This window comes from Fukomys damarensis, unplaced genomic scaffold, assembly GCF_012274545.1.
Source record: "Fukomys damarensis isolate Sample0158 unplaced genomic scaffold, DMR_v1.0_HiC HiC_scaffold_33, whole genome shotgun sequence".
NCBI classification, from domain to species: domain Eukaryota; kingdom Metazoa; phylum Chordata; class Mammalia; order Rodentia; family Bathyergidae; genus Fukomys; species Fukomys damarensis.
In genome coordinates, this window is record NW_022900945.1 from 25,806,368 (window position 1) to 25,820,589 (window position 14,222).

A 14,222-nucleotide genomic window follows, 5' to 3' on the forward strand; every position below is an offset into this window, starting at 1 on the left:
TCAGCAAGAGGTCATTTATTTAAAAGACTATAACCAAGCCAGGCATGGTGGCACAGACCTGTAATCCTGGATACTTGGAAGGTTGAGCAGGAGGATCAAGGCCACCCTGGATAACTTATTGACACCTTGTCTCAAAATCAAAATTTTTTTAAAGAGCAGAACACATAACTTCGTGGTAGAGTGCCTGTCTACCAGACAATCCCCAGCATATCGAGAGAGAGAGAGAGAGAGAGAGAGAAAGAGAGAGAGAGAGAAAGAGAGAGAGAAACCTTATAAAATGAATGACTTCCTTATACTGAAACATTAAGTTCTGCCAATTCACGTCTTTGTGTTTCTGTGATAACAATCCCATTTCAATGAAACTGACAGAAAATTGGGAGTCTGCTTTTCCAGTGTTGCAAAAGCAAAGATAAGTTAGGATGTTCCTCGTAATTTTTTTGCTTGTTTGTGTCTTCAGTTAAAAGAGAAAATTCACACACTCAATATATGAAGGATATATGACTACCAGTGTTTGGGGGACATATGAGTAAAAGAGTGAAAAGAGAATATTTGTATTTTGAGAAGTTTGTTGTGCAGGCAAAGTATTTATTAACTAAATTGCCTGAGACTGAAAATGTTTTAGATGAGTTTTTCAGATTTTGGAATTTCTGCGTAGACTTTAAACTAGTTGAGCATTCCTAATCTAAAAATTGAAAATACTCCCAAATCCTATATTTGGAGTATCCTAACAGTGTTCAAAAAGTTTCAGATTTCATATTTTTAGATTAGAGATGCCCAATCTGTAATTAGTAGGAAAAAATACAGTCGAAAAAGAACTATACAAACACATTTAATATTGCCTGAATTATACATTACATTGTTATCTAATTTTAGACTTGACATCTTCCAGTTACAAAAAATCACAAACTTCCCAGAACCCCATATTCCTTTTTTGTAAAAGTTGTCATAATTCTAATTAATTTGTGCAGTTAATTAAAAAATACATTTCTATATATACAGCACTATACAAGCAAGGCCAGGAATAGTTTGAATTATCACCGTCTAAGGAAACTCAAAAATGACTTTTCATAATAGATAAGCAAACTATACCTGCTGAATGAATTAGCTAATTAACTTTTGGTTTAACAACAAAACTCCCTATATTATGTAAATGTGAGATATGGGAGTTAAATGCTGCAAAAATAAACTGTATAATTAATTGCTAACCTTTTAATCTGTATATTTCAAATGTCTACCTAGCAATCTTTAGCCACTTTTCCAAATATTTACTGACATGTTTTGATTTATATTAAAACTAAAATTTCTAACAGTGTGGGACAACAGTACATTTGTATTACTCCATCTAAAAGCACCTGAAAGAAAACATTATGACACAAAGCAAAGTATGCCAGAACAGGTTTCTATAACACAAGATTGCAGGAAAACGAAAATTTGTATTCTATTCTCCCTTAGGATATGGTCCTTCAAAGATGCTCATTGTCATACTTACCATGTGCTTTGAATAATATTTTTTAAAAATTCAAGCAATGCTGACATACTAAATATCTGCTATAAAATGTGTTAAAAATTAATATAACCCTTTTACATGTTTTGTTTTCAATATCTAAAACGTTACATCCTTTAAGACAAATGTAAAATATTTAATCTTTAGACTAAAGTAACACTGCTTTTGGAAGAAAAGATTGGTCTAAATTTATAGGAATAGAGAACAACAGCTAGAGAGTTTACAAATGAAGGGCTGCAGGTGCAGCTCAGTGGTACAGCATGTACTGAGCATGAAGCAGATTCAATCCGCAGCACAGACAAATTGCCAAATGAAACTTATAAAGTTACCTCTCTTGGATTTTTAGAAAGACTTCTAACAACTAACTTCAATTTTCATTGAGAAAATAAATCCAGTAGATAAATGAGGTACGGGACAATTTCTAAGTGCTACTGAACAAACACATTTTCTGAAATAAATTATCTAGAAGACAAAGGGGGAAAGGAAGGAGAGAAAAGGAAAGAAGGAAAATGGAAACAAAGGAAGGAATGATTGAAGGGAGGGTAGGAAAACAGTAAAAAGAAGAATCAAGACATGTTGTGTACACATACAAATATCATACGATGAATGTTATCATTATGTATACCTAAAATGTACCAGTAAAACTAACTTAAAAAATTATCCAGAATTACAACTCACAATGACAAATAGGTAGGTTGTTTTTTGTTTTGTTTTGTTTTGTTTTGTTTGTTTTTGGTACCAGGGATTGAACTCAGTACCTTCTGCTTGTGAGGCAAGCGGTGGAATCAATGAGCTAAATCCCCAGCCCTAGTTCTTAATTTATTAAGATTTATTCATTTGTTTAATCTTAATAAGATTGATATCCTTCATATGAAATTCTCTTCTTAAAATTAGTACATTATTCCTTTAATATTTTCTCTACAATTATAGAAAAGGGAGAGAAGGTTAGAAAAAATTTTGTCTTGCTTCCCATTACGGACTTTTTGGTATAAAGGTCTAAAGAACTGAAGCTTAGCTGTTAAATTCTTGTTTATGTTGATCTGAGCCAAGTGAAGCTAGATAAATAGCTTAATCAGGATATGTGAATGATATGCAGTCATGTGAAGGCTACAAAGATGTTAAATACATCAAATTAAACTCAAAGACAGTCACATCAGGAAAAGTTCTCTAACAAAAGCACAACTGTGTCCTACCATAACAAGAACAGAGTCACACATGCAAATGCATGAAATACTACTGGATCAGTGCAATTTCTCCTATGGACTTTCTGAAAAACTGACATAGAACCTGTAAAGAACTTAAAGGGACAATTTAAATTTTATGCTTATTAATGATTCATTTAATGTTTATTATTTTACTTAATATTTAGTACACTAAATACTAAATTCAATAATAAATTAACTAAATCATTTTTAAAACCAACAAACTGTCAAGAGCCAGTATAATAATGGAACCGGTGACTTGTTAAAGACAATTATTCTATAACTGTATACTGTACTTTTTAAAGAACATAAATACTCAAAATTAGTTAAGAATAAACTTTACTTTTTAGAAACTGTCACTCAAAGTTTTAACATATTATTTAAAAATAACCCTATCCTATCCTGAAACCAAGAGCATTAAAACCATTAAAATGATATGAAATATTGAATAGACAAGTCTATAAATCTGGAACAACACAAAAGAGTCTACAGTAAGAGGGAAGTTAAAGGGAAAAAGAGAGAGGTCTTCTTTCAGACGAACACTAGCTGGTAGATGTGGAAGTAATGACAGAGCATGAAGACCGTCATTTTAGAAATCTAACATTTGCTTCAATAAGGATCATCAAGCTGGGTGTTGTGGCTCACCTGTAATTCTAGCACTCTAGCAGGCTGAGGCAAGAGAACCACAAAGTCAAGCCCAGCCTGTCAAATTCAGCAAGATCCTGTCTTAAAATAAAAAGAGCTGAGGCTGTAGCTCAGTGTACAGGCACTGAATTAAATCCCCAGTATCCCGTACCCCACCCCCTTAAAGGGAAGGAAGGAAGGAAGGAAGGGAGAGAGGGAGGGAGGGAGTCAATGGATGCCAAAACCATTAGCTACAAGGCTGGCAGATACTGTGAACACTCTATGGATGGGTTCAACATATGTGAATTCGATCAAATGAGGACAGGAAATATTTTTTTTAAGTTTGTGTCTACTGAACATGTATAAATTTTTCATTATTCTCTAAACAATACAGTGTAACAACTATTTACATAGCATTTAGATTGTCAGAGGTATTATTAGTAATTTAGAGAGTAAATGAAGTATAAAGGCGGATGGGCATAGGTTATATACAAACACTACGCCTGTTTACATAAGGGAGATAGTCTATGGTAACCAAACATATCACGGTAATCAAATTCTTCATCTCTACTAGTGCATACAACTTATGTGCTTGATTTAAAGCAAAATGAATTTTGCAATATTATCTCTCATCTAAATGTTCAACTGAATTTATAAGGAATGCAATAACATCATGAGGAAGGAATCATACAAATCCAGAAATGAAAAAAGTAACTGGGCTTTGGCTGTCAAAAGTCAGTGTCATTCCTGTTATATCTAACAAAGGTTTATCAATTACTGATTATTTCAAAAAACTAGCTTTTAGTTTTATGGATTTTTTTTTGTTTGTTTGTTTTGTGTCATTTTCAATTTGACTTCTACTTTGTTAACTGCTCTTTTTGCTTGCTTTAAGTTGAATTTGCTCATCCATGTCTAGCTTTTTAAGATAGAAAATTATAATTATTGGTTGGGTTTGAGACTGTTTTCCTGAATATAACAATTAATGCTATAAATGCTGCTTTAGATGGACTCCACAAAAGTTTATCCTCTTTAATTTTTAATTTTATTAGTATATGTTTACAGTACATAATTATATTTATTGTGGGGAGTTGGTACACATACATAACAAATCAGTTCTTTTTATGCCTCCCCCAATCTTTTGGTCCTCTTTCCATTTGTAAAAGATGTAGCTCTCGGTTTCCTATTATCTGTCTTTAAATTTTATATGTTGCATTTTTATTTGCATTTAATAAAATATATTCATTCCCTTTTAGACTTTCTCTGACCCATTGGTTAAAAAATTTTATTGGATATTTTCCCATTATTAATTTCAGTATGTTAAAAAAACATACTTTTGCATGATTTTAATTCTCTTAAATTTGTTAAGTTCATGTTCCACATGTACTTGAAAAGAATATGTACAGTATCCTGTTATCAAGTACATTATTCCACAAAAGCCTATCAGATAAATGTGGTTGATAGTATGGTTCAGGTTTTCTATATCCATATTGATTTTGACATCTACTGGCTTCATTAATTATTAAGATGGAATTTAAAGACTCACAATAACCATGGATTTATTCATGAACAAATTTCAGTACTATCAGTATTATTTCAGCATTATCAGTTCTGCTTCATGCTCATCTGTTATTAGAAGCATATACATGTTGTACATTATTAGATACTTATAATCTTCAAAAAGATTCTTATGTCTTCTTGATGAATTGCCCCTACTGTTATCACTGGTAGTCCTCTTCATTCCTGCTACTATTCCTTATTGTGAAATTTATTTTTGTCTGACATTAATACAGACACTCCAGCTTTCTTTTGCTTAGGCTTGCATACTCTTATCTTTTCCTTTAAATTTTCCCCCTCATGTAATTAGTACACTGTGTACAACAGGTGTAAAAAGATCACTTTGATCAGTCTTAAATTCAGTGGAGGGAAATGATTCTTAATTATCAATTAATATAAATTTCCAACAACCACATGGTAATCTGAATGGTCTCTTATTCCTAATCTTCACAAGTGAGGCCACCTCACCTTCACCTATGCACTGAGATTTATTGGTATTCCGATACCAACTGCTATGGAGCCTGAACGTATGCTAAAGGTCCATGTATTGAAGACTCGGTCTTCATTCAGCCTGTGGCACTACTGGAAGCGGGTAGAGTCTTTAGGTAGTGGGGCCTAGTAGAAGGATGTTAGGTCATTAGAAGCATGCTCTTGAAGGTAATGTTGGAACACTGGTCCCTTCCTGTCTCTCTCTTTGCTTCCAAGGCTGGCATGCAGTACACAGGTCTCCTCCATCACATATCCTGTCATCATGTACTGTGCCATCACAGCCCCAAAAAGAAGCCAAGCAACCACTGACTAAAACCTCTAAACTATGATCCAAAACAAACTCTTTCTCTTACAATATTTTATCTCAGGTACTTTTTCAGAGTGATAGAATGCTAATATACCAATCTTATTTCCATTAATCTATATAGCTATCCATCCTTATGACAGTAACATTTGGATTACTCTTTGTACTATTTTCATTTTTTTGTTGGAACTGGGGATAGAACTCACAATCTTTTAATTTTCATTAAGCATTTCTCCATATATTATGATCATCCCTTGTATATATGACAATTTGTTTATCCATCCACTGATGGACTTCTAGATTTTGTCCACTTTTCAAAACATATAATGCTGCAAATGTGTGCATACATACGTGAGTATTTTCATTTTTTAGTATTTCATTGTTTTGGGTAAACAATTAGGGTAGCTGGGCATAGTGGCACACGCCTATAATCCCAGCACTTGGGAGGCTGAGGCAGGAGGATCACTGTGAGTTTAAGACCAGCCTGGGCTACATAGTGAGTTCCAGATCAGTCTCAACTACATAGTGAAATGCTGTCTCAAAAAACAAACAAACAAAAAATTAGGGTAATATGGTAATTCCATATTTAACTTTTTCAGGAATTATTATACTGTTTTCCATAGAAGCTGTTACTTACATTCCACTAAGAATATATATGTAAAGACCAGGAGGGATTTAGCTCAGCGGTTCAGTGGCCTGCCTTGCAAGCACAAGGACCGGAGTTCAATCCCCAGTACCGCCCCCCCAAAAAAAGAATATATATGTATATTGGCCATCTATGCATCTTTCTTAGAGAAAGGTTCATTCAAGACATTGCCCACGCCTGGGGATTTAGCTCAGTGGTTCCACAGCCTACCTTGCAAGTACAAGGACCCAAGTTCAATCCCCGGTACCCACCCCAAAAAAAGGACATGTGCCCATTTTATAACTGTTGTTACTATTGTTGAGTTTTATGAGTTCTTTACAGATTTTGCCTACTAAATCCTTATCAAACATGTAATTCACAAATAGTTTCGACCATTTTGCAGATTGCCTTTCATTTACTTAATAATCTGATAACATTTTTAAAATTTTGATTAAGTTCAAAGTATTTCTCTGTTGTTGCCTAAGAATCCACATCTACACCAACCGTCAGGTCCAAAGTCATAGATTTATCTCTTATGTGTTATTCTGAGGATTTTTTGGTTTCAAATCACAAAATGCATGCCTGTCATACCAGCTACTTGGACATTAAGGTCAAGTCCAGCCTTACAAACTTATTGAGACTTTCATCTCAAAAAACAAACAACAGGCAAGTGAGAGGTCCTGAGTTCAATCCCCAGTACCAAAACAAAACAAAAAACAACAAAACCACCAAAAAATGTTATATGCATGTCTATGCATGCATAAATATTATTTTAAAACCACAAAAACTTTAATTTTATAGTATTTCAACTACTGATCCATTTGTTAGTTTTTATTTATAGTTTGTTTCATGGTCCAATTTCATCATTTTGCATGAGACTACCCAGTTTTCCCAGCACCACTGTTAAAGAGACTATCCTTTCCCTCAATACATGGTTTGGCAGTCTTGGGAAAATCAACTAGCCAATGATCAGTGAGTTCATTTCTAGAATCTCAATTCAATTCCATTAATCTATATATCTATCTATCCTTATCACAGTAACACATCTTGATTACTCTTTAATTTTTTTGTTGTTGGTACCAGGGAAAAGAACTCACAACCTTGTGCTTGTGAGGCAGGTGCCATTACCACAGAGCTAAATCCCCAGCCCTGTACTAAGTTTTGAAATCAGGATACATGAGTCCTCTAGTTTTATTCTTCTTTTTCAAGATTGTATTGGTTATTCAATTGCATATTAATTTTTCATTTTTACAAAAAAAAAAAGACATGGGACTTTTCATAGGGTAGATAGGATTGAATCCACAGAACGGTTTGGTTAGTACTGCCAACTCAACAATATTAAGATCCAATCCAATCCTTTTTTTTTTTTTTTTTTTCTTTGGTACTGAACTTGGGACCTAGTTCTTGCAAGGGAGGTGGCAGCACCACTGAGCTAAATCTCTGACTCTCCAGTCCTACAGGCTATATTTTCAATTATTTATGTCATCTTCAATTTCTTTCAATATCTCATTTTTTAAGGCATAAAATGACTTTAACCTTCTTGGTTACATTTATTCCTATATTGCTTTATTCATTTGTATGCTACTGTAAGTGGGTATTTAAAATTTTTTTTTCTTGCTGAGCATGGTGGCACACACCACCTATAACCACAGCAGTATGGGAAGTTGAGGGAGGAGGACTGCAAATCTGAGTCCAGCCAGGGCAACTCAGTGATTCAGTGAGATTGTGTCTCAAAATTTAAAAAGGAAAAGAGCTGGGAATGTAGCTCCATGTGAAGGTTCTGGGTTCAAACCCCATAAGGACGTGGGAGGCTGTGCAGGGGAAGAATTTCTTCTCTAATTGTTCCCTGCAGATATATCCTTTTATTTTTAACCTACCATAGTCTTTGTATTTAAAGTCAGTTTCATGTAAACATTTTTACCCAATCAAGTCTTAACTGGAATGTTTAGTATTCTTACATTTGATGTAACAACTGATAAAGTAAGGATAAAATTACAGTCTTGCCAGTTTTGATTCATTTTCCTGTCCCTTTTTTCTTCTGTATCTGTCTAATTAAATGATTGTTTAATGACTTTTATCACCACTATTTGCTACTTATTTATATTATCTCTTCTTTTGAAAAAATGTCTTAGGTTGGTTTCACTAGGATTTACAAATATACATTTTGCTGTTCCTCCAACACCCAAAACTTATTCCTTACTCAACACCTTCACATTAAGTGTACTTTTTATCTGGACTGTTTCTTTTCAGATCTTCAAATGATTTTCTATTATGTATCATTCAGTCTCTGGTCAAATGTTACTTCCTCGGGGAAGTGCTCCACAACCACTTTATCTACAATCCCGCTCAAACTTAAGAAACTCACTCCTCCTTTATTTTTCTTCATACCCTTTATCTCAAATAATATTTTTGTTTAATGTGTCTCCTGAACCAGAACACTTCTGAATAATAGCAAACTTTCTTTTTTCTTTACTGTTGTATGCTTCACACTAAATATTTTGCACATTATTTTTCAAATGAACGAATATACTCATTCCATTATAAGATAAAGATAATCATATAGGATTGAGCAAAATATAAAATGTTTCACAAACTGAACTTGGTATCTTGATAATAAAGTAGTACTCAGAATAAAGTAGTACTCAGATTTTTTTTTCCTCATGATGAATTGGCTTGTAGTTATATTTGAAAAAAGGAGAAAGCAAAGAGCTAAAATAAAAATCTTGGTGAAAAATAACTCAATACGAGACAGGAAACTAGAAGGCAGACTTTGAGAGAAGAAAGAAGAAAAAAAGAAAGAAAGGATGGGACAAAAATAATCAAAATATGTACATACATGTACAGATATACCAAATGAAGCTCATTATTCCATATTACTACTATCCACTAATTTTAAAAACCCACTAAATGTACTTGTAACTTGATCTTTGCACTGAAAGAATTTTAAAGTTTAAAAAAAACTTGAACCATATTAATATACTACCTCACACTGACTAGGCTAGCCATTACTAAAAGAAAAAACAAAACAAAAAATACCAAGAGTTGAGAAGGATGTGAAAAAATTGGAAACTTTGTAGCACTGCTGTTGGGAATGTAGAATGGCAGAACCACATTGTGAAAAGCAATTTAATGCTTCAAAAATTAGACATGGAATTATGTATGATTCAGCAATATAAAAGATTAAAAGCAGGCACTGAAACAGATACTTCTACACCAAATATTGAAAATAGCATTATTCACCACAGCTAAAAAATAGAAACAATCCAAATGACCAGAAAAACAAATGAATGAATAAAAGGCATTACATTACACAATGGAATGTTCAGACATAAAAACTAATGATGTCACAACTAGGATAGACCTTGCCAAAATGCTTTGCAAAATAAGCCAGACACAGAGGGTCAAATGTTGCAGGATTCCACTTATATAAGTTACACAGAATAGGTATAGTCAGAAAAATAGAAAGTAGAATAAAGGTTATTAGGGATAGGGGAGGGAAGGCTTATTCAATGGTACAGAACTTGTCCGTGATGATCAAAGAATTCTAGAAATAGTGATTACCAACATTACAAATTTAAGTAATGATAATGAGTTACAGATTTAAATGACACATTTTATGTTGTATATTTTTATCACAATAAAAAAATCACCAAAAATTTAGAAATGAATGAATATTCTAAGTGAAAAAATGAGACACAAAAGTTTCACATTTGCAATTCCGTTTACATGAAACAGAAAAGACAAAACTATGGTGACAGAAAACAAAGAGGGTGATAAAATGGAGATGGTGAACTGCAAGGACAAAGGAAAATTCTGAAAGTGATGAAAATAGTCTTTATTTTGATTGTGGTGGTGATAACACTACATGTTTCCAACACACTGCATTTTATTATATGTAATTTTTACTTTAATAAAGTTCATTTAAAAAGTGAAAAATATCTGAGATGACCTAACACTATTTAATCATTTTTGAAACAACAAAACAAAGCTGTATCCTTTGGGCTGGGGATTTAGCTAAGTGACACCACACCTGCACAAGGTCCTGAGTTTGATTCCTGGTATCAGAAAAAAAAAAACCAAAAGAACTGCATCCTTTATTCAAGATCATACATTAGCAAAATGACTAAAATCTAGTTTAGAACCCAAGGCGTTTATTTGTTGGACTGGGAGATGGGTATGGATGATTATAATTCAATATTTCCTCCTACATTTCAGATTTGCAACCTTTATTCTTCGAATTTAAGAATTGATAAAGTTATACTGAAAGGCTGCAATCAAACCATGTAACAATAAGCATTCAGTTTCTACTGGTAGTATGCTACTCTGCAAAGGAAGTACTCCTTTCTCAAAATTCCAAAGCATATCTTATATCCTTGTGTCTTAAACATATTCTGTCTTCTGAAGCTGTATTTAAAAAGGCTGATCATTTTTTCAAAAGATTACTTCTCAAAAATTAGAAAATGATACATATATAAACTTTAAAGTCTTTACTTCAGCTCCCATCAGCTGCCAAAGTCCCTGTGCTTATGGGATTACAAAAACCAAAAAAGTGAAAAAAATTTTTGTAACTTTGCTTTATATTTAAAAATCTATAGGCCAGGGATTTAGCTCAGTGTTGCCACCACGCCGCGGACCTCTGTTATGTTTTTCGTTCTTGTTTTCGTGTTTTTGGTTTTTTGCTTTTTGTTTTTTGGTACCAGGGATCAAACTCGGGTCCTTGTGCTTGCAAGGCAGGCGGCAGAACCACTGAGCTAAATCCCCAGCCCCAATCTGTGTATATTAAACATGAGGTTCTGCCTCTGTGGCTGTGTTTGAAAAAAATAAAGTTTTATTATAATAATCCATTTTTCCAAGCGTAAAAAAAAAGAAATCCAGGGCTCCTACCTTCTTTACTATTTTGGCCACAAAATAGTCTGTAAATGTTCATATGAGTTTTGGTATTCAAACTGGATAATAAAACACTACAAACTTTCCTCAAACTACTTAGAACACTTAGGAGTGTTACCCTTCCAGGAAGAATACTCTGGAGATTGGGGAATGGAGGAAGACAGGCACATAATATCAGTAGCTAATTTCTCACTTCCTATCAATTAAAACCTCTAGGTTTTGTTATATAAGGCACTAATAAGATACATCTTCAAGTTTTAAATTTAAAGACAAAGCTATAGATTTCTATAAAATAATCTTTTATCTTCTTATTCTGAAGAGATTTTTAAATGTTTTAGAATCTTGATTGATCCATCATCTAACATCTTAGCTCCATTTTGAAATGTTTCATGTATAAAATTCTTAAACATGCCTTACATGTGAACATTTAAATATGAAATACACCATGGCTAGGATTAAGAGATAAAGACCTTTGATATGTCATCATGGGAACACGGATTCTTGATATAGTAATCACTTATAAAAACAACTAAGTTTACTTCTTTCATCTTAAATTTCTCTACCCTGATCAGAAATATATCCATGAGAAAGCCTATTAAATGTTGTAAGTGGCATTTTTATTATCAAATAATGTTAATTTGTAATGACATGCAAAGCATACTGGCTTTCAGTGAGTTGGTTATCTAATTGTTAACAAGACAGATATTCTAGCCATTTCTGGTCACTAAGGTCAATGGACACTCTTCAGATATTTAATCTTTACTACTTTAAGAAATGTACTGTCCACCTTAAAACCTATACTATATCTCATTTTCTAAGAATCATTGTCATTCTGCAAACCATTTTAATATTTACAATATGTAACTTGAAATTAGAAATTTAACTAAGGCTGTTATACTGTCTCATTTATTGTGCACATCACTATTTTATATGTCTGTTTTACACTTAGTTACAAAAGCCTCAGTACATTCTGGTCATCTTTGCTTGCTCAGTTAACTTTTTGTCATAAATCACCACTATCGTTTTGATCCACATCTACCTATAGGTCCTCAGTAACTGAAAAAGCAAACAAACAAAGAAAACAAAAAAACTTAATTCATGATTATAATATTCTGAGAAAGCCTCTTTTGTTTTTGTTTTTACTTTTTTGGTACTGGGACTGGAACTCAGGGCCTTGTGCTTGCCAGGCAGGCGCAGCATCATTGAGCTACATCCCTGGCCCAATTGCAATATACTGAGATGCAGCTTATGCCAAACATAAGTAAAATACTTACCTTTCCTTCTAAACAAATCACATTACATTTGTAATTTATTTTAGCCTAATTCCCAAAATGATTCAATAATTCTTTTTTTTTGTCATTTTGTTTTGATATTATAAATATTCCATATGAAGACATGATAAAATTCTTACACTCTAGTCTTTTTAGTACTATTTTATCACTCTTGTTTTTCTTAGCCATCTTCAGTAAAATAATAGAAAAAAATTACATGTTTATGGCTCTTTCAATTACCAATATTTTCTTCCTTTAGTTTTCTGGCTTTTGTACCAGATGAGATGCTATGTCTTGATTTTACTAAATACAAAAATGTAGAACTTAACTGTCACTCTATTTGCATTCCAGATCCTCTGGGATTTCTCAACACAATTTTTTCTACCTACTCCTATTACAATCCAAGTCGTACTTGAAAACTGGAATAAGCGGACCAGGGATTTAGCTCAGTGACACACTGTGCCTGCCTGGCTGGCAAGTGAAAGGTCCTGACTTCAAACGCCAGTATCAAAAAAATAAAAGTAAAAATTGAAACAAGATATATTTCAAAGACAGACAATGGACGTTTTCTTTTTAGCCTTTATATGCCTAAAATAATCTTAATCTGAATTTGGCAATGGAAAATTATGTATAAGTTGCAAAAGACAACTAAAGCTAGTCATATAAGCAGTACTTTTTAGAAATGTAGGTCAGTTTACATAATTTCTAAAGGATTAATTTTTTTCCCCTCTAGACAACTTCTCTCTTCTTGAAAAAATGTAGGCATACACCTTAACCCATAATTCAATGTCTTCATATAGGAAGTCTAAACTATAATATTTCCCAAGATATATTCATAAGATGCATATAATCAAAGTTTTAAATGAGGCAATTATATATGTTGGGTAATATTTCATCTGCACAATAAATAAAAACTGGCTGAAGTCAGGATTACCTATTATGAAACAGACTTCTGAACTGAACAGCAGGTCTGACATACATTGCTTATTTTATTACATACAATATAATGTAAGAAAAGACAATTATTACCAGTTTGTAACAAGATTGTGTAGGCAGAGGGGAAAACGCAGAACAGGAGTTTTTAGGCCACAGTAAGACCCCTAAGCATCATGGAACATAAAATGCATTTCAATTAAAGTAGAAAACAAAATTATATAAAACAAGAGCACTGGAGTTGTACTTTATTCATTCATTTATTTTTTGGTTTAAAGGGAAAGGGATGAGAAAGGTGAGAAAAAGCACTACCAGACTCCTTACCCATTGCTGTTGGTGCTGGAGCTTCCTGATGGTATTTTCAGCTTGCTCCAGCTTAGCACTGGCCTCATCACTCTGTTGTTTTATGGTGGCCAACTCCCGTTTTATGAGGTAGTTTTCCTCAGCCTCCTGGGCTCTTGTCACTTGTCCCTTAGGACATAATTTTTTGTGTGTAAAGCAATTTAGGATAGATTCAAGAAAAACTAACTGCCTTTGTGAGGTTTAGTTATTTACTTTGACATCTGAAAAAAATCACCTCAGAGAATAGAACAGGCTAGGTAATTATTAGCTAGCAGTTTGTTATTGCTCCAGCAAAATTTTGGGAAACTAAATTAAAAATCCATCTTGATTAATTCTTTCAGTCAATAAAAATTCAATTCATGCAATATTACTGAGTTGTACATGCAGGACTAAAATTTTCAAGGATAGTGGTTAATATCACAGAATTCAGTGATGGCCATTGTGGGCTATAAACTGTAAAAACTTAAGGTTAGCTTTAAAACGTGCA

At 33.2% G+C, this 14,222-nt stretch overlaps 1 protein-coding gene across 7 annotated transcripts in view; it reads right to left on the reverse strand.

Moving 5' to 3' along the window:
- The window catches only part of Evi5 (ecotropic viral integration site 5), a 216,369-nt gene that overhangs the window by 108,726 nt on the left and 93,421 nt on the right, over positions 1–14,222 (reverse strand). The window contains exon 13 of one of the 7 annotated variants that reach the window (XM_019210788.2): positions 13,718–13,864. The exons of the other annotated variants lie outside the window; for them this stretch is intronic. Coding sequence (XP_019066333.1) covers positions 13,718–13,864 — 147 coding nt within the window. The remainder of the gene's footprint in view (positions 1–13,717; positions 13,865–14,222) is intronic. 7 annotated transcript variants of the gene reach the window in all.